The sequence below is a fragment of the Trachemys scripta genome, chromosome 2, assembly GCF_013100865.1.
Source record: "Trachemys scripta elegans isolate TJP31775 chromosome 2, CAS_Tse_1.0, whole genome shotgun sequence".
NCBI lineage: Eukaryota > Metazoa > Chordata > Testudines > Emydidae > Trachemys > Trachemys scripta.
The window spans coordinates 130,676,440-130,696,000 of NC_048299.1; the positions used below are offsets into that span (position 1 = coordinate 130,676,440).

A 19,561-nucleotide genomic window follows, 5' to 3' on the forward strand; every position below is an offset into this window, starting at 1 on the left:
GTCTTCCAAGGTTGTTTGAGCCTCCTTGAAGAATCTTGGTTGAGTCCTACTTTATACGTAGTACAGATAATCAGTTCTGTCAGATATGAGATTAAAATTCATAAGCATAGATGCGTAAACTTGGAAATCAAATTGTATTTAGCTATGCTGACTTTACTAAGACTTGAAACTAAATGACTGAAAGTCTAAATTGAAACTGTTGTAGGTCTTCTGCTCTATAGATGAGTTTGCTAGCCTCCAGTATGTTCGGCCACAGCTGAGCTAACTTTTTTTTTTTTTCTGGCTAGTGGAGGACAAAGTTTTTCCGAAAACAAATCTTATAATTTATGCCATAACATTGTGTAACAGACTGTTTATGGCGTTACTGTTTTCAGAATAAAAAGATCCCTCCCCACAATAATCATGGAAACTGTCCTAAATCCCTGATAACTGTACTTTTAAGCATAGTTGTGGTTAGCATGTTCAGACTGGTGTGGAGAGGACTAATGAGTTAGGCCATGAAGGTATTTCTGCAAATAATTTCAGAAATTGTAGTTCATTTTTGTAAGATAAGTGGGCATAGACTTGAATAAAAGAAATAAAGAGCTATAAATAACAATGTTGCTAAGGCTATAAATAACAAAAACCATATTCTTAAAACTTTAACAGAACATATCCAGTTACCACCTGACCACATCAGTTTGTTGTTCCTTTTCCCTCTACCCTTCAGCTGTGTGCCTTGTTCAGGGTGTAAGCTCTTTGGGGCAGGACACTACTTTTGTTTCTGTTTGAACAATGCCAAGCATATTGTGGGCACTGTACTGGATGCTAATTAATAATATATAGAAGCATAGACTAGAATAATTGCTAGTAGAGACTAATGCATAGCAGTCTTGTACTCCTCCCCTCCCCCCCCTTCTCATGGCAAGCAGTGTGGGGGTGTTAAGATTTTGAAGTGCAAGTAAAAGTATGTTTTTTCCATTCTAATCGGGAGCAAATGAGTAGATAACATGCTTGATGGTAAATATTCATGAAGTTTTGTAAGGTTGTGTTATGGTCAGATTATTATGTAATTATATGCTGAATGCCTGGCAGAATCCGTTAGAGGAATATGCAGTACATCAGTATTTAAGACATGCTTTTGTCTTTTAAGTTCATGACATCCAAATCAATCATGGATTACTGGCTCCTACTCAGTATGACACCTTAGCATGCTTTTTACTGCCGTTCAATCCCAGTTAGAGCTTGTGCATAGGGTTAAGGTAAGTATTGTATTTTTAATTTATTATATATTTTTACAGTACTTGTGTTATCACACATGATAAATAACAGTAAGGCCCTTTAAACATAGAGTTGGCCAATATTGTAAAAATATTTACAAAATAAAAAGGGGGCTTATTTTACCATTCCATGTGGTCTTCAGTGGGGTTCACATCACCAGCAGAGCACATGTTAGGGAAGAAGGCAGTAATCTATTACTGGCATGGATGTCCTGGAACTGAGAATATGATCTAGCTAACTCTTTTTTGGGGGGAAGCATTCACCACATAATTAAGATTTTTTTTAAAAAATGCATAATAAAGGTAGATAATCGTAAAACATTGAATTTTCTAGTAATATTTTTGAGAATGATTGATTTAAATTACTACATCCAGTGGGAAATGGAGTAAATGTGAATGCCGACAAGATCTATGGTGTTACATGAAGTGTGTATCAATGTTATTTCAGTGAGGAGGACATGTACCGTGATGCAGAAGAAATAGAGAGAGAAAAAGTATTACCTGTTTGTGAGACAGGCTCCTCAGGTACATTTGAACTTTAGTCTATGGCATTACACACGTATCGTAGAATAGCTTATTATTATAATAACACTTCTAGCTTTTTTGCCCTCATCCGCAAAGATCTTGTGCTCAACTATATCTGTGTGTAAATGTGGTGGTGGTTACTGCTCACAGTTGAACACAATGCACATTTTCATCCAGTGAAAACTGTAATATAAAATCACTTCGGCTACAATCAGACTCTTACAGTCTACCTGTAATTTTTATCTCTTTCGCTCTCAAAATTTCCTCACACCCAATTGAAAAAGTTGATGATGGATGACCTTTGTGTGTTGTGCTTGTACATGTGTAACAGGGCTTGAAAAATTTATCAAACACTACTAGCTAATAGGCAACATGAAAGTTCCCACTCCTGGGATCTATGGTCCGTGTTCTTCACTGCTAGTGCATCGCTACTAACTACTTGGAATAGGAGTTTGTGGGATTTCCAGGAAGGGCTGTGTTCCTCAGCCCTGCCTAGGGAAATAAACTTCTCCTACCATACTTAACTAGTAAGTGTTTGATAAATGTGGGTGGGGTTCTTGCACCTCTGTCTCTTCCCTTTTTGAGGGAAGGGAGGGAAGCTCTCCTTTCTTTCTCTCTGGCTGCTGAGGGATGGAGAGAGTTTACCAGTCTCCCCTTTCCTTCTCATGCTCCCCCTCCCCCCCGGGGGTGGGATGGGAGGGGAGGAGAAGGGGGAGTTGCTGGGGTCACTTCCTTGCTGGATCACACCATCATTTTTGCTTGCTCTCTGCTTTCCTGAGCATTTTTTTCTTCTGATACTAACAGAAGATACTATTTTTATTATTAGCAATGAGCTCTGCTACATCAACTTCTTTGATTAGTACTGGATTTATTTTTGAGTGTATTGATGAATAAAGTACAACTACTTCATTGTGTAGCTCTGTTTTATACTTTTCCTTAATTTAATGTGTGTGTATAATAATATAAATGTGATCAATCTTGGCAGAAAATAAACTCAGTGTTGCACCTGAAATGGACATCATAGAGTACTGCCAAAAAGAATGGAGAGGAAATACACCGGCGGCAAAACGTATGAAAAAGGTATGGCCGCTTTTCTCTCCCCTCCCCTTTCCTTTAATAACACCCCCCCCCCCCCGCCACCCCGCTTGGAAGTGTTTTTGTAACTTTTTGCCAAAATAGGCCCATATCCTAGAAACACATATTAAGTGCATGATTCTTTTATGTTGAGTTGGCTTCCAGGTATGAGCTACATGCTGTTCACAATAGTTTAATCATTACTTTTCTTTAACTGCTAAGGGCAGTGACAGACAGAGTTTTGAGAGAGACTTTGTTTATTAAGGTTTTATAGCTACAAAGGCACTTTAATTGATACTCTCGGTCATGAAAATGTTAGTGGTACCAGGTCAGTGAGATGATTCCTGCCCACCAATTTTAAACCCTCTCTCTGTGTATAACAAATAGCTGCCAACACTTCCTTTGCAGTTTGAAAGCCACTGAGGCTGGGTGGATGACCAGAAATGATAACTTTCAAAAAGAAAAGTTTGAGACTTTAACCTGAGCCTTCAATTCTTTTGAAAAATGGCTCGGTTTTTTTGCATGTTCTCTTGCTTATATTAATCTTTTTTTAGGTGTACAGCATTACTGTCAGGTAGATCTAGAATGGGAGAATTTTAAAAATCCTGTTTTGATTGCTAAATAACTTGCAGAATCATTAACAGAATACACAAGATTTATAAATTTCTTTTTTCCTTTTAATGACAAAGACTTTTTACTTCTCTGAGAGCTGATGAGAGAAATAAAGGCCAAAGTTTGCTTTAGCTGTAAATGCCATTGACTGTAGTACGGGGAATACAGAATCTAGATTTTAGGGTCCTCTTACTTAAGCAAAGGAGGAACTGATCTTCAGCTTAGTCTTAGTTCTTTGGCCTTGCTTTCTCAATATGAACACATAACATGTACGTATTTTGGGTGGGCAGAAATTTACCAGAGCACTTCAAATGCACACACTTCGTTGCTGGAGGGAGAATAAAAGAGAATGAACCACACGTGATAAATATTGGTCATGTTGCTTAATGAACTGCTGAAAGATGCTCAGACTATGGGGATGAGAAAAGAATAAGAACGTAGAGAATAGAGCTCTTGTTTTAAATTTGATTTATTTTTTTTAAATCTTTAATCTAAACATTCTGTTTATTTGGGGTCCTAAACAATTTTTAGTATTTTTAAAACCACTTTTAAAAGCCTTTTTATTGACTTTGAGTACTTATTGTTACTGTGCAGTGGGCTTCAAGTGTCATTAGGCCAAATTCTATTCTTGCAACTTATTGCAAGATATGAGAGCAGAATTTGACCCATTGAATGAAATTTGTAGTGTTGCTGGGCTTCAGTTCAGGCCTGACCAAGGAAAGACAAAATGAGGACAGAATTGATTATAAGGTATCATGCCTCAGGATAACTTCCCTTATTCTGCTGGTGAGTGCATTGGTAGTGTGCACTGCAACAGAGTGACTGGCTATACTCATAAGGAAAAAAAAAACAAGAACATGTGTGGTGTGGTGTGTGTGTTTAATGATTTAAAAAAAAAAAAATTACCTCTCTTCAGCACATCCCAAAACAAACTGTGATACTGGAGCAGAAATACAAGCAGTGTTAAATAAATATACAATAATACAAGCAGGCATTAAATAAAACAAGTGTGTGGTATGGTGTAAACAAGACACACCTCTATGGCAATTTTGCTTAGTAACAGCTGAACTAAAGCAAGGCTGTTTTTTGTCATACTTTGTGCAACTGGATGTCAAAACACTGTCTGCTATACTTACATACAAAACATGCAGTCCTCTGGTATCTGCCAGTTTCAACAGAAATAAAATCTGCTTAGAGCCATTCAAGGTTTTTTCTTTTCAATCCGTCTGTGTATAGTTCTAAAGCACCCATTGCCATAGTTCTTAGCACTGTCATGCAGGATGTCCTGTGCCAATGGGACAACCATCCTGCATCATGTTTTTGGCTTATGTGGTGTTTTCTGTCTTGGCAAGAACATTACTAGATACACCCTCTTTTGCAATCCTCCCCCCAACCTCCAATAAAAGTTTATACTTCGATGGATGAGGAGGAGGACGCATCTAACAAAGTGTTTTTAGGGTGGAGTGAGGGTAGCTGAACAAAGGGTGTGATTAAAAAAATGAGGGGGAAAATGACAATTTTTGTATGATTGTTGAAGAACCTACTTTTTCAATATGCAAAATTAACAAAATTGTTAATTTAACACTGTTATAAAACTGGAGTCCTCTATATTTACGCAGAAATGTGCTTCAGGCAGTGTCAATGCACATGTCTCCACACTTAGGCTAGGTCCACACTATCCGCCTGATTCGGCGGGTAGAGATCGATCTTCTGGGAGCGATTTATCGCGTCTCATCTGGACGTGATAAATTGATCCTAGAAGCGCTCCCCTCTTGACTGCGGAACTCCTGCTCGCCGAGAGGAGGAAGCGCTGTCGACAGGGGAGCTTGCCTGCGCCGCGTGGACCCGCAGTAAGTTAACTTAGTTCAATCTAGGAAACATCGACTTCAGCTATGCTATTCTCGTAGCTGAAGTTGCGTTTCCTAGATCGATCCCCTGCCCCACTGTGGAACAGCCCTTACCTGCCAGGGAGCCTCAACTCCTGCATTGAGAACATCTGCAGGTTGTAAGCAGCTGGTTCAGGATCATTCTACATGTTTTAATTAATGTGCTGGTTCTGATGCTGATATTTCACATGGTCTAGCCAACATCTTTAATGTTCTTTGGTCCAAAAGGTACAATGGTAGAATTTTCAAAAGTGCCTAAGAGAGTCAGGAGCACAGGTTTCAATGAAAGTCTGTGATTTGTGCTCCTTAAATCACTTTGGCAATTCCCTGAACCTTCTAATAAACTCCTACTTCTAACAATTGGTTTGATTTCTCACTTTGGCTGCTATGTGGTGTGGTTTTTTTATATTTAAATAGCTTCTATTCCTATTAGATTTCTCAAACAAAGGTGTTTTGAGCTTTGTCTGTGGAATATTGGGCCAAATGCTGTTGACTGTTAAATAGGTCTGTTGTTTGGGCATTTAATTTGAGCAATTATGTCAGGATTAATGAGAGTTTGATGTATTTTATGCATTGTTACTGCAATTTATTTTGTATTTTTATACAGGGATATGAAGCAGTTTCTCAGAAGTTTACCTCTATAAGGAGAGTGCGAGGTGATAACTATTGTGCTCTCAGAGCAACATTGTTCCAGGCACTGAGCCAAACTTCTGAACTTCCTGACTGGCTTCAGAGTGAAGACTTAACGTTGGTATGCTTCAAACTTGTATCTCCTGATAAGTAAGAACTAACTTTTTTTCTCTATTGCGCAATCTTATGGCCTCATTGCTGTACTGCATGAGCAACGCAAAACACTGATGGAAGCTATCATCACAACATGCTGGTGAAATCAGGACGTACTATTGTCACAGTTTCAGAGATAACTGCACCTATATTCCTTTTCTGTGCTCAATTCCAGGAGTGATCAGGCAGGGCTCAGGTCTCCAGCCATCACATGTCTCTGGGTAGGGACCCTTGTCCTACTTCCTTCTGATAGTGGTTTTTTAAGGCTACGGAGCTGCCTGCCACATCCCCTGTGTGTGGTATCCCCAGCAAGCCAGCCTTCCTCTAGGCCAACAACATGGCTTTGCTTTCTCTCCAAGGGCTGTGAACAGTGAATTGCCAGCATTTACAAGTTACCACACAGCTCTTTCTCAACAGGCATGCTTATTCTTGGGACAAAAGCTTTGCACAGAATACATACAAAAGTTTCTACATGCTTATCAATACATATAATCCCTCTGTCTTATGGGCCTAACAGGGCAATGCCCTTCCAATGGGCTTAACAGGTAATGATCAGTGACTCCATGTCTAGTTGGCAGCCGGTATCACGCGGAGTGCCCCCAGGGTTGGTCCTGTTCAATATCTTCATTAATGATCTGGAGGATGGTGTGGATTGCACCCTTAGCAAGTTTGCAGATGACACTAAACTGGGAGGAGTGGTAGATACACTGGAGGGTAGGGATAAGATACAGAGGGACCTAGACAAATTAGAGGATTGGGCCAAAAGAAATCTGAGGTTCAACAAGGACAAGTGCAGAGTCCTGCACTTAGGATAGAAGACTCCCACGCACTGCTACAGACCAGGGACAGAGTGGCTAGGCAGCAGTTCTGCAGAAAAGGACCTAGGGGTTACAGTGGATGAGAAGCTGGATATGAGTCAACAGTGTGCTCTTGTTGCCAAGAAGGCTAACAGCATTTTGGCTGTATAAGTAGGAGCATTGCCAGCAGATCGAGGGACGTGATCATTCCCCTCTCTTCGGCATTGGTGAGGTCTCATCTGGAGTACTGTGTCCAGTTTTGGGTCCCACACCACAAGAAGGATGTGGAAAAATTGGAAAGAGTCCAGTGGAGGGCAACAAAAATGATTAGGGGGCTGGAGCACATGACTTATGAGGAGAGGCTGAGGGAACTGGGATTATTTAGTCTGTAGAAGAGGAGAATGAGGGGGGATTTGATAGCTGCTTTCAACTACCTGAAAGGGGGTTCCAAAGAAGATGGATCTAGACAATTCTCAGTGGTAGCAGATGACAGAACAAGGAGTAATGGTCTCAAGTTGCAGTGGGGGAGGTTTAGGTTGGATATTAGGAAAAACTTTTTCACTAGGAGCGTGGTGAAGCACTGGAATGGGTTACCTAGGGAAGTGGTGGAATCCCCTTCCTTAGAGGTTTTTAAGGTCAGGCTTGACAAAGCCCTGGCTGGGATGATATAGTTGGGGATTGGTCCTGTTTTGAGCAGGGGGTTGGACTAGATGACCTTCTGAGGTCCCTTCCAACCCTGATAGTCTATGAACCCTTCCACAGGATAGCGGGCCCCCATGGACAAAAGCTCAGATTCGTTTGCTGGACCAGAAAGAAGGCCCTCTGTCAATTCAAAACTCACCTTATTATACCAAAGTCACTTTGTTTGAATCTTTGGAAAACTCAGTTTGAACCATCTATGCAAAGCTCCCCAGGGAGTCGTACAACTCTAGAGTTGTAGTCTCAGTGATGTGTCTATATAATCTCACTCACACACACAGTTTTTAGTTCCTAGAGGAGCTGTGGTAACCCTCTCCCATGGAGTAGCATAATGACATGTAAACCATTCACAAATTTAATACAGTGGTCTCTGAAGATACTGCATGGAATTGCAATATCTGTCACAAATATTAATCCAGATTTAAAAATGGTGGGTGGGTGGGAAATTGAGGCAGACAGAGAGATAAGGTGATTCTTAGAGCTGGGCACTGAACCCAAGTCTCCTTAGTCCAGGGGTTGGCAACCTTTCAGAGGTAGTGTGCCGAATCTTCATTTATTCACTCTAATTTAAGGTTTCGCATGCCAGTAATACATTTTAACATTTTTAGAAGGTCTCTTTCTATAAGTCTATACTATATAACTAAACTATTGTTGTATGTAAAGTAAATAAGGTTTTTAAAATGTTTAAGAAGCTTCATTTAAAATTAAATTAAAATGCAGAATCCCCCAGACTGGTGGCCAGGACCCAGGCAGTGAGAGTGCCACTGAAAATCAGCTCGTGTGCCGCCTTCGGCACACGTGCTATAAGTTGCCTACCCCTGCCTTAGTCACAGCCCAGTTATTTGACCACAGGACCATCCATCTTCAACTACTGTTCTGGGTTCCTTTATTTTATATAGCATGAAAGTCACTATATGGAATTTATTGTATTTGTGACAATATTCAAAAAAATTAATATACCATAATTTAATTAAATATTTGAGATTTCCATTGAATTAATCTTCAGTGCAACTTCGACAGTTTGTGAATAACTACCTTGAGGTTAAATGTATTGTTCCTCTTGGAAACTGTAATCTTTTGGTATTAAGGGGAAAATGTATTGAGTTCAGTAACTCCCTCGTACACTATACATCAAGTTGGAGGTGCATTGGTAGTATGGTGAAGCTTATGTCAAAAATGTTTCTATACTACTTCTGTGGATAACTAAACTGTTTCAGCTTTTGATACTTGCATTCTGTTGCTTCACCAGCAGTAAATTCACTTAAAAAAAAAGGGTGGGGTGGGGTGGGGTTTGCTACTAGAAACTGCAGATTCTGTGGTCTAATACACAACGTTCAGAACCCATGACAGATATATTTTTCATTGTCTGCAGAGTTTGGTCAAAATTATCCTATGATGCTCTAATGCAAGTCTAGCCAAAGTATTTGGCAGTTGAACAGTGCTCTTGATACAATGCTATTGTGAAACATTCTGATTTGCTTCAGATAGTTTATTAATGAAACAAGTTGAAAGTACCCTTAAAATGCAGTTGAGGAACTCTTATATGTTTTGAATGTTACTTATACTTTACCTTGAGTTTTTATTACAAGTGCATTTGGCATTACAAGTAGTAAATGGATATTTTGTTTCCTTTATTGTACGGTTATAACTGCATATTTTAATCGCAGAACTGTTGTGGTATAGAAAGGCTCAATGCCCTAATTCTCTACTACTTTTGAGACAATAAAGTTCTAATCCCTTTAATTAAATCCAGTTTTAAAACTTCCAAAATATGATAGCTTTTCAGCAGAAGTACAGAGTTGTCTGTACAGAGTTGTCTTGTAACTTCTGACAGCAATACTGCCACGGATTACATCTGCAGCAACAGTACAATACAAAGGACTTCATAAAAATAGTCTCTAGGGGTAACCCACTGTCCGCCTCCTGCAAATGAAACCTCCCAACATGCACTTTGAGGGGTTGTAGCAAAGAGCATTAGAGCACGAGAGCTTCTCAGAGGTGTGTAATTCCTACTTGGTGTGTTTTTAAATATATTGACTTCATATTTTCTTAACTTTTTTTCTACCAATCAGACTGTAAAAAACTGATATTGAAAATGTTGAACCATATATCATTGTGGGGGTTTTTTATTTTTTGCAATTTTTAAAAGGAGGGCAGATTACCATAATAGAATAGTAAGCTTTGTGCTGTGTTGAAATTCATTCAGCAGTGGGCGTAAAGAGAGCAGCGGAGTGCATGCGAGGGAGGTGTATTAGTGGCAATTAGCAATACTTCAACCCTGAGTTTAAAAAAAAAATTTTTAAATTAAAAATATACTGATTTTAAGATTCTGATATTGCATATTCTTGTCTTCAAATGGATATTGGTATAATTATGCCCCCCCCCCCCCCCCCCCCAAAAAAAAAAAACAGAATTTTGGTGGCTCTTTTGAGTGATTGTCCCTTTATGTAGTGAATTATAGTTACTTCAGGTTGCTCATATACTCCATGTGCCCAGGAACAGATTTTTCTGTAGCAGTGTCTGTGTGGTCCACATAAGTGTCCCCACTCTCCTGGTGCTCTGCATTAAGGGAATAAAAGGGGTTGCTGCCGGATCACCACTGTCTTCATCCTAGATCCTAAGAACTGAGCTTCAGTGTTCATGCTGACTTCAGCTTTTTCTGTAAGTAGTTTTTAAAATCTTCATAGCAAGCTTTAAGGGTTGGTTCTCTATTTTGGAACACCCCACCATAACAGGGAGCCGTTTGAATACTCCCCCACACTCTGAACTCCCAGTGGTTGCAGGGGAGTAAGCCAAAGATCCCCAGCTTCAAAAAATCACTGAGACATAAGCCCTTTCTGGTCACACACTGTCACAATGCATTAGATTCGACCCCATGGAATTGTTTATGTCCAGCTTTTCTAAATAGTCCTTAACCTGTTCTTTACTGCTGAGGGCTGCTCACCTCCTCCCCATGCTGTGCTGCCCAGTGCAGCAGTCTGGGAGCTGACCTTGTCTGTGAAGACTGAGGCAAAAAAGCATTGAGTACTTCAGCTTTTTCCACATCATCTGTCACTAGGTTGCCTCCCCCATTCTGTAAGGGTCCCACACTTTCCCTGACTACCATCTTGTTGCTAACATACCTGTAGAAACCTTTGTTACCCTTCACATCCCTTGCTATCTGCAACTCCAGTTTTGCTTTGGCCTTCCTGATTACACCCCTGCATGCTCGAGCAATATTTTTATACTCCTCCGTAGTCATCTGTCCAAGTTTCCACTTCTTGTAAGCTTTCTTTTTGTGTTTAAGCTCACCGAAGATTTCTCTAAGCCAAGCTGGTTACCTGCAATATTTGCTGTTCTTTCTGCACATTGGGATAGTTCGTTCCTGCACCCTCAATAAGGCTTCTTTAAAATACAGCCAGCTCTCCTGGACTCCTTTCCCCCTCATATTAGCCTCCCAGGGGATCCTGCCCATCAGTTCCCTGAGGGAGTTGGTCTGTTTTTCTGAAGTCCAGAGTCCGTATTCTGCTACTCTCCTTTCTTCCTTTTATCAGGATCCTGAACTCAACCATCTCATGGTCACTGCTGCCCATGTTGCTACCCACTTCTCCTTCCCCTACCAATTCTTCCCTGTTTGAGCAGTAGGTCAAGAGGAGTACGGCCCCTAGCTGGTTCTTCCAGTACTTGCACCAGGAAGTTGTCCCCAGCACTCTCTAAAATCTTCCTGGATTGTCTGTGCACCAGCTGTCCCTCTGGGTCTGCACAACCCCTCGGGTTCTTCTTTTGACCCTATGGGAACTCCCTGGTGTGCATGCACCCCACGCACCTTTGATCAGAGAGATTCATTAGTAGTGTCTGTTTGGCCTGCGCATGCACTGATGAGAACTTCGTGCTCCAGACTGAGCTGCATGGGCAAATCACCTCTGTTCCTTCTCAACTGCCTCAGCCTGAGATGGAGCTTAGTGTGTCGTCTTTGTGCATGCTTCAGCCGCTTGCAGAGTTTGTTCTCCTTAGTTTATTTAGTATTAGTTAGCTACCGGCTGCTGAAAAAGTTTGTTTTATTTCCTCCGTGGAAAATTTTCCCTGTGAGGGGCATGCCTGATTCACTGGGGTTTAAATGTTGCCTCACATGTAGAGAGGCTATCCTGGTCTGTGATGGACACTCTCTCAGTACGTTTGCTGCCTGGAAGAGTCGCACATTCCACAGAAGTGAAACTTCTGATTGGTGCTCAAATCCAAGGCATGGAAAATCAAGCTGCTACTGTTAATGATGGAGCACTCCCTTTTCCCCACTTCAGAGCTAGGTCAGGACAGTCACTTGAAGGAGGAGGATAGGTTACTCACCTTGCAGTAACGAGCTCTTAGGGGTGTATTACCCCTCTTGTGTAGTGCACTACCCAGCCTCCTTCCCCACTGCCTGGTTTTCCCCCTTCTGAGAGCTAACCGTAGAGAAGAGCTAATATGGTGGCAGTCCCCTTTATTCCCTCAATGTAGAGCACAAGGAGAGTGTAGGTGCATGCATAGACCATGTGGACGCTCTTAAGGAAAAATCACTGGTCCTGGGTGCATGTGCAACCTGAAGTAACTGAAGTGCACTATGCTTTAGGGACAACACATCTGGAAGAACTCAAGTAACTACAAGGTGAGTAAATCATCCTTCTGTGCTGTTGTGGTAAAACTTACATATTTAAGAAATTCGGATCTATGCAGATGTGGATACTAGCATCTCCTACGTTATCCCTTTCTTTTCTTTCAAGGAAAATCTTAAACCAAGTCTGCCTTTCTTTGATCGTATTTTAACTGCTTCTAGAGTTCAGTTACACCAGACACTTTGGGTTGAATATGTATTTCTTTGGACTATTAGTTTTCTCAAGCCACTTAAAATTTGGTCCTAAATCAGTTTCAAATACTATATTCTTTCAGCTCATTAGTATATGACAATTAATACACAATCGCTGCAAATCTTTGACTGTTACTCAGCGTGAGCATAAGCTGTGCTGATAAGGTTTTAAGAAACCCCTTAGGTGTGGGTTGGGCATGTAGGCCAAAAAAAAAGAGGATAAATAGAAGGCAAGAGTTGATTACAATATTTTGCAATTTTCTAAAACTTTTTGCCTTCCTTCAAGAAATTTGAAGACTACAAAATATTCATATGGGGGGGGGGGGAAACTCTTGGCCTTACCTCAGCTATATTTAGGTGGCCTAAGTGGTCTATTGTTAAGTTTTGGATGTTATGCCACTAGCCGAGTCCTCATCCCCATTCAGTCCTTGGCCTGTCATTTTAAAAAAAAAAAAGAAATCTTAGTAATGTGGAACTGAACCAATATTAATTTCACACAATCCCTCAAACCACCAGCAGTTGGTGTCTGTTACCATTCACATGCGCTTTAATTAAATTTGTCATTGGAAAGGATATGTGACTGGCTCGTGGCCTGGTATTGGGCTAATCTCCCAGCTGCTGATTAATTCCAGCTCTTGTACAACAAGAGATGGAACAAGCTCGTTCATTCGTGGTGTGTGGATATTTTTTTTTTTAAACGGGGAAAAAATTGGTGTGCACTTTTTGTACACAACAGCTGTTTTGAAGAATATATGAGGGTACCGTTGTAAGCAGCAATATGTAGCAATATTTTCAGTAAAATACCACAATTTTACTTCCAAGATTTGATTTAATAAGTTGCTTGTTTTTCTTTCTCAACTTTGTAGCTTCCAGAAAAACTGCTGAGCAAATACGATTGGATCCAACAGTGGCAGCTAAGACAGAAACTGGGCAGGAAGATGGGAGAACTAAGTGACGAAATTAAAGACTACTTAATACTTCTAAGGAAGAAGGTTGGATAAATTATATGTTCACTTTCCTTAGTGAGTTACAAATAAGTATGTTTAGCTCTCCACCAATTCAACCTAAATTCTAGTAGAGTAAAATTATTCTTCTAGGAAGGGTAATTAATTACTTAACATCTGGAATTTATTACACCAATTAAAGGCAATAGAAAATGGAATTTAGAATTCTTTAGTATTAAGTTAATATTTAAATCTTCAAATTCACCCCTTCCATGTTGAGGCATAGTATTTCTTTGCCTAAAAGCACAAGAAAAGTGGGAAGACTTTAACCTATTCCTGAAGCAGTTTTACCAAGATATTCCTGCCATACAGTTATGGAACTGATCTGACCTTCATGTTATGATGAACATAATATACACATAATGAAGGAGGCAGCTTGAGACAATGTGAGTTGTATTACTGCAACACAGTAAGTGTTGCACTAACCTAGTGCCACAATTCGTTATATGTAGGTAGTGTAACACTCCTGTGAGGGTGTCTCAGCCTTTCACCCTACTTAGGTAGATAATTGTGTTCCAAGTAAGAGAGCTCATTTGGGGAAGAGCTGTGTGCTTTCTGGGTGAGACCTCACAAACAGGACATTTCTAGTCTTCATGGGCATGGAAAAATCCCTTGTTGGAGGTTTGTCCTGGCATTCTGGTCCAATATTTTCCATCTACCCCTTCACTATTGCTGTTGAGCGGTCTACTGGCACTCCACCTAGCTGCTGTTCTCAGTCCCAGGGGTGAAAGGATTTCCTGCATTTATGTAGTACCACGTAAAGTGTTTTTAGAGCCTTAGGGATGAAAGATGCTATATAAATGTAAGATACCAGAAGGGTGTGTGGAACTATACTGCACCACTACAGTGTGACATTTTTAATGAATCTTCTTGTGTTTCCTAATTTGTGGGAACTTTCTTTTACCTTCTTGAATTAGCTGATGCATGGACTAGTCTGTCAACATAACATTTTATTACTATAAATACATAGTTCTAGGTTCGCGCTCAATATTTCGGTTCATGTTTACCGTACATCCTTAGTTAGAGCAGAGGTGTGTTCCCTATTGGACAAACTCTTAGTGCCTGAGAGGCAGTGGGGTGATGGATGGCTGCAAGCAGTGATAGAATGACTGAATCTTTACTGAATCATAGCAAAATGATCTTTTACTCCCCTTATCATTTGTGTGTGTTTATGTATGTACATATAGCCGTTATAGCATTTATCATATAACATTTCCCAAGTGCTGTATTCTTTATAGATTAGCATTTGATTTTTCTTATTACAGTATGGAATCTGCTTACTCCAGGGGTTCTCAAACTTCATTGCACTGCGACCCCCTTCTGACAACAAAAATTACTACATGACCCCAGCAGTGGGGACCAAAGCCTGAGTTTGCTGCCCCAGGTTGGGGGGGCCCAGAGCCCAAGCGCCACTGCCCTGGGTTGGGGGGACCAAAGCTCAAGGGCTTCAGCCCCAGTTAGGGGGCCTGTAACCTGAGCCCTATGGCCCAGGGATGAAGCCCTTGGGCTTTGCTTTCATCACCAGGCTGCAGAGCTCGGGTTTCACCTTCATCACCAGGCGCCAGCAAGTCTAAGCCAGCCCTGGCGACCCCATTAAAACGGGGTCGTGACCCACTTTGGGGTCCCGACCCACAGTTTGAGAACCCCTGACTTAATGGAATATTTTAATGGCTCCATTATTCATGTCTTCTGTGTGCATATGTTTACATTTTTATTTTAAACATTTTAAATAGGCACAGATTTACTACTTCAAATGCTAATATTTGCTTATATGCATATTGATGCAATTTCTGTAAGAATATTAGGCGCAAAATAACTAAAGCACTGTGGGTATTTGAGATGCAGGGAGAATATGAAAATTATAGGTATTGTTACAGCCAATGAAAAGGTTACTGCCTCTCTCCAATCAGAATCTGTCTCTCCACCCCATTCTGCCTTACTTTTTCCCCTTTCTTTTTCTTTCTATTGATCCTGGCCTCATCAGATTCTTGTTGCTACGGGAAAAAGACAGCAGCAGCTACAGCTATGGGAGTATTTAAAATAAATAGGTTTTATTTTTTTTAAGTTTAAAAAAAAAAAAAGGGCATGAGAGCCCTTATACATCTAATTCAAAGCAGCTGTGCTGAAAATGTGTCCATCTACACTTGAAGGTCCTTCTTTCCTTTTGCAATTATGAATGATCTGCTGTCACTTATGTTGATAATACTATGTTTGCTTTTATAGTGGGAGAGTATGAGTGAAATGAAAAGTCCTGTAGAGAGACAAGCAGCTTGTGATGAATTGTTTACAAATGAAGAGGAGGAGTACAGTCTCTATGAAGCTGTGAAATTTTTGATGCTGAACACAGCTATTGAATTATATGATGATGATAAAAAAGGAAAGAAAGTACCAGTGTTCTCATGGCTATTGTTTGCCCGGGATACATCCAGCAACCCCAGTCAGCTAATGAATAATCACTTGAATCAAATAGGTCACACTGGAGGCCTTGAGCAAGTAAGGAGAGCTATTTATGCCTTCTAGTATACGTGGCAGTTTTCTCGTGTCTAGGACTTTCCTGCTGTGGTAGAAGCAGAACTAACCAGAACACCAAAACATTTTCTGAAATGCTTTGGAAATCAGCAAAGCTGTAGCAGCTTAAGTTTGATGTGGTTTGATGCTTGTAAAAAGGTAGCTGCTCAGTAAATGGAATAATAGCAGTACTTGTTAATGGTGATCTAGTTAAGAGTCTGTGCTCATAATTGTAAACCCCCATTTTCTGGAGCGTATAACTCCTAGATAACAAACTTTGCTCATATTTTTATACATGAAGTTTTTTTAGTAAACTAAATGAAGTATTCAATTAATGTCTTCCATGATTCTTATTGTACCAGAACAGGCCACTTCTTTATTTAAAATGTTGATTTTAAATGTCAAAATAAAGATAAGTATATATGAAAAGCTAGCCGTACCAAATTAATTACATAAAGGAAACATATATGAAACAAGAACTGCATAATAAATCCATTTTCTGACTGATAGACATTTTTACTGGTCTTGATTACCTGAAAAAGGTATAATTCATCCTTGAGGAATTGCAGCTACCTAAATGAACCATGACTTAATGTATATATCACAAACTGGTTAATGAGGATATTGGTGTGAAAGGTGGTACAAACATTTTAAAAAAATCAGGGAACCTGATCTCAAAAGAAGACCAGATTCCTTAAATCAGTGGAACTGCCCTCAGAAGCAGTAGTTGCAGGATAAAAACCCCAAGTGGAGTGCTCAACTGTGCATGTGTTAATAATAGCTAAGGACCAGATCTTGTTCCCATTTAAGTTTTTGTACTAATGTCTCATTGACTAGGTGCTTAGCCGACTTTACTTGAAAAGGTGGAACTATCACCTGCCTTTAACTTGTTGACTTTTTTGGGGGTCCAGCTTTGTCACCCTCACTCACATGGAGTTGAACTTTACTTGGTGACTAATCCTAATGAAATCAAGGAGACTGTTCTGATAATAAGTTATAACTAGAACAGGGTATGCCTGCCCTGTATGAGTTCACAAGACAGGTGGGAAGCAATGGGGGAAACTCTCTTCCCCTGCTACCTCACATCCATGCAGGCAACAGGCCTAATAAGGTTCTTGTACTTGCTGAGCACCAAGGACTGCAGAGGCTAATGCTGCTGACCATGCTAGTCTCTACTAAATGGGGTGGGGGCAGTGGCCCTAACCTGCATGCATACAAAAATTACCATCAGCCTTGCTCCAACTGGCAGAATTGGCTGGGTGCAGATGTGAGTGGACGCCCGTAGTACCTTCAAGTGTGGTGGTGGTGGCGCAACACTCATGTTCTTCCTGGCATTTCCTGGGGAAAGTACCATGCCTTAGAGTTTTATTGAGCAACATATGTCTGCACTGCTGCTGTTGGGACACAATTCAACTCTATTCCAGCTATTTGTGCAGTCGTCCTTGTTTCACTCTGTTGAGGGACATTTAAACAATCTAAAGACGAGTTGGGACATGGATTCTGAGTGCATAGGCATTCCCATTTTTAAAAATTATATTTCTTTTATAAAGAGAATGTTACTGCTTTTAACATGTGTAGCACCAGAAACTAAAGTCCTGAAATAATCAAACTTATACAGCACAAGGAGTGTCAAGCAGAGGTTACCCCTCAGCCTTACAATTCTCTTGTGTAAGTTTAAAAAATAGCAGGTATTAAATGCTGCTTTAGTTATACTAAAGCAAATGTATATCAAAGTGCCTTAAACAACTTTTGGTTTTTAAATGTAAGAATTCAGGCTTTGTCCAAGGGGAGTCAAATCTAGCCAAACCCCTTGTAATTACACCTCTACCCCGATATAACTCTGTCTTATGGAGCCAAAAAAACTTACTACGTTATAGGTGAAACTGCGTTATATCGAACTTGCTTTGATCGGCCAGAGTGTGCAGCCCCGCCCCCCCGGACCGCTGCTTTACCACATTATATCCGAGTTTGTGTCATATTGGGTCACGTTATATCGGGGTAGAGGTGTACATGTCGTAGACTGAATTCTGAACATCTAGTGCACTTGGACTGACTCCTATCTGTCTCAGTGGAGTAAAGGAGCATTCAGTGGTTGGTAGCCTCTTTTCAGGAAATATACAGGTATAGGTCCACAATTTTCAATCCTGAATGCTTAAAGTTAGGTACCTTAAGCATTGAAATAAGTGGCATTTCTTTCAAAAGACTTGAACACACATAGCTCTCATTTTGAAATGAAGTGGCTTGATTTTCAAACATTCAAACAAACTATTTCACTGCCTTAAGCACTTGAGATTAAAACAGTATAGCCAAAACTTTTAATGAGCACACAGTGTGAAATGGTTGTGTACTTGAGCCCTGAGGATGGCATATCCGTAGGATGGGATTTCAGCAAATTTCCCCATGCAAGGGAATCTCAGTATTTGAGCTTCGTTCTCCATTTTAAGGGTCGTCTTATACAGAATAACACTCCTGAAAAATACACATTAGTATTATGCATTACATTCTAATTGTTTGTTTTTTGTTTTTTGTTTTTTTTCCAACCCAGGTGGAAATGTTTCTTCTTGCATATGCTCTACAGTATACCATCAGAGTTTATCGATTGTATAAATACAGCACTGATGAATTCATCACACTTTATCCCAATGACCCAGAGGAGGACTGGCCTGTGGTGACTCTTATAACTGAAGATGACAGACATTATAATATTCCAGTCAGAATGTGTGAAGAGACTAGTTTGTAAACGAGATTTTTGGCAAATTTATAAATTTGATATCCGAATCTGACCTGGACATTAAATTTCCAACACTATTTTGAAATAAAGTCATGATGAGATTTACATGATGAAACCTACAGTACTTTGGATCTTGAGTTATAAAGGTTTGAACTGAAATTCCAAATAAGATCTTTGTAGTGGGCTGACTTGGGGCTAACAGGCCTAGTGGGCATGCCATGACTCAACTGTCCCCAAAGTCCTGAGATGGCCTTGCTTGGACGGTCCATGGGTATGGTGGCTGAGTTACAGTCCATTGTTCCCTGGTGCTCTCTGGATTCTCCAGACCAGGGGAGGGGAGAAGGTAGAAAGACCTCAGTCCTCCCTCTCCACCGGATCCCAGCCCGGAGGGAAAGAGGAGAGGAGACTCTCTTGCTGATACACCCAGACTAGCTTCCTCTGGGCCCCGTTCTCTCTTCAGTTTAGAGCATGATTGCAGCACTCTGCCCCCTCCCAGCGGAGAGTTCCCCATAAGTCTCAGCAGTTCAGATAGTCAAACGGGTAGCTCACTTCTCAATGTTCAGATATTCTCCCTTGTCAGGGAGCACGGGAGGAAAAAGGGTCAGGCCCCCAGCCTCCCAGTTAGGCCTTACCCACAGTCCAGACCCTTCTCCTGTGGTTTGCTCTGTTCCAGAATCTGCAAACTGGCTTCCTCCATGCAGATAGCCTCTCCTTCATTCTTCCCCCACTTGACTGTCAAGAGTCCCCTTTTAAGCAGGCCCTCCTTTTGGAGCATGCTCTGCAGCTGCTGAGGGGCAGGGCATGGTGGGCCCTATTCTGCTCCTTCACTCCCTTAGCCTTTGTGTGGGGTCTGTAAACCCCATC

At 40.7% G+C, this 19,561-nt stretch overlaps 1 protein-coding gene across 6 annotated transcripts in view; it reads left to right on the forward strand.

The window, feature by feature from the left end:
• OTULIN (OTU deubiquitinase with linear linkage specificity) overlaps positions 1-18,812 on the forward strand; it is a 57,665-nt gene extending 38,853 nt beyond the window's left edge. For 5 of the 6 annotated variants that reach the window (XM_034761556.1, XM_034761557.1, XM_034761558.1 and 2 more), the window contains 6 exons: positions 1,708-1,784; positions 2,770-2,864; positions 5,964-6,107; positions 13,321-13,446; positions 15,682-15,951; positions 18,512-18,812. In XM_034761556.1, coding sequence (XP_034617447.1) covers positions 1,708-1,784; positions 2,770-2,864; positions 5,964-6,107; positions 13,321-13,446; positions 15,682-15,951; positions 18,512-18,706 — 907 coding nt within the window. In that variant the 3' untranslated portion in view covers positions 18,707-18,812. The remainder of the gene's footprint in view (positions 1-1,707; positions 1,785-2,769; positions 2,865-5,963; positions 6,108-13,320; positions 13,447-15,681; positions 15,952-18,511) is intronic. The other variant, XM_034761561.1, reaches the window with a different exon arrangement.
• The last annotated feature ends 749 nt before the right edge of the window (positions 18,813-19,561 follow it).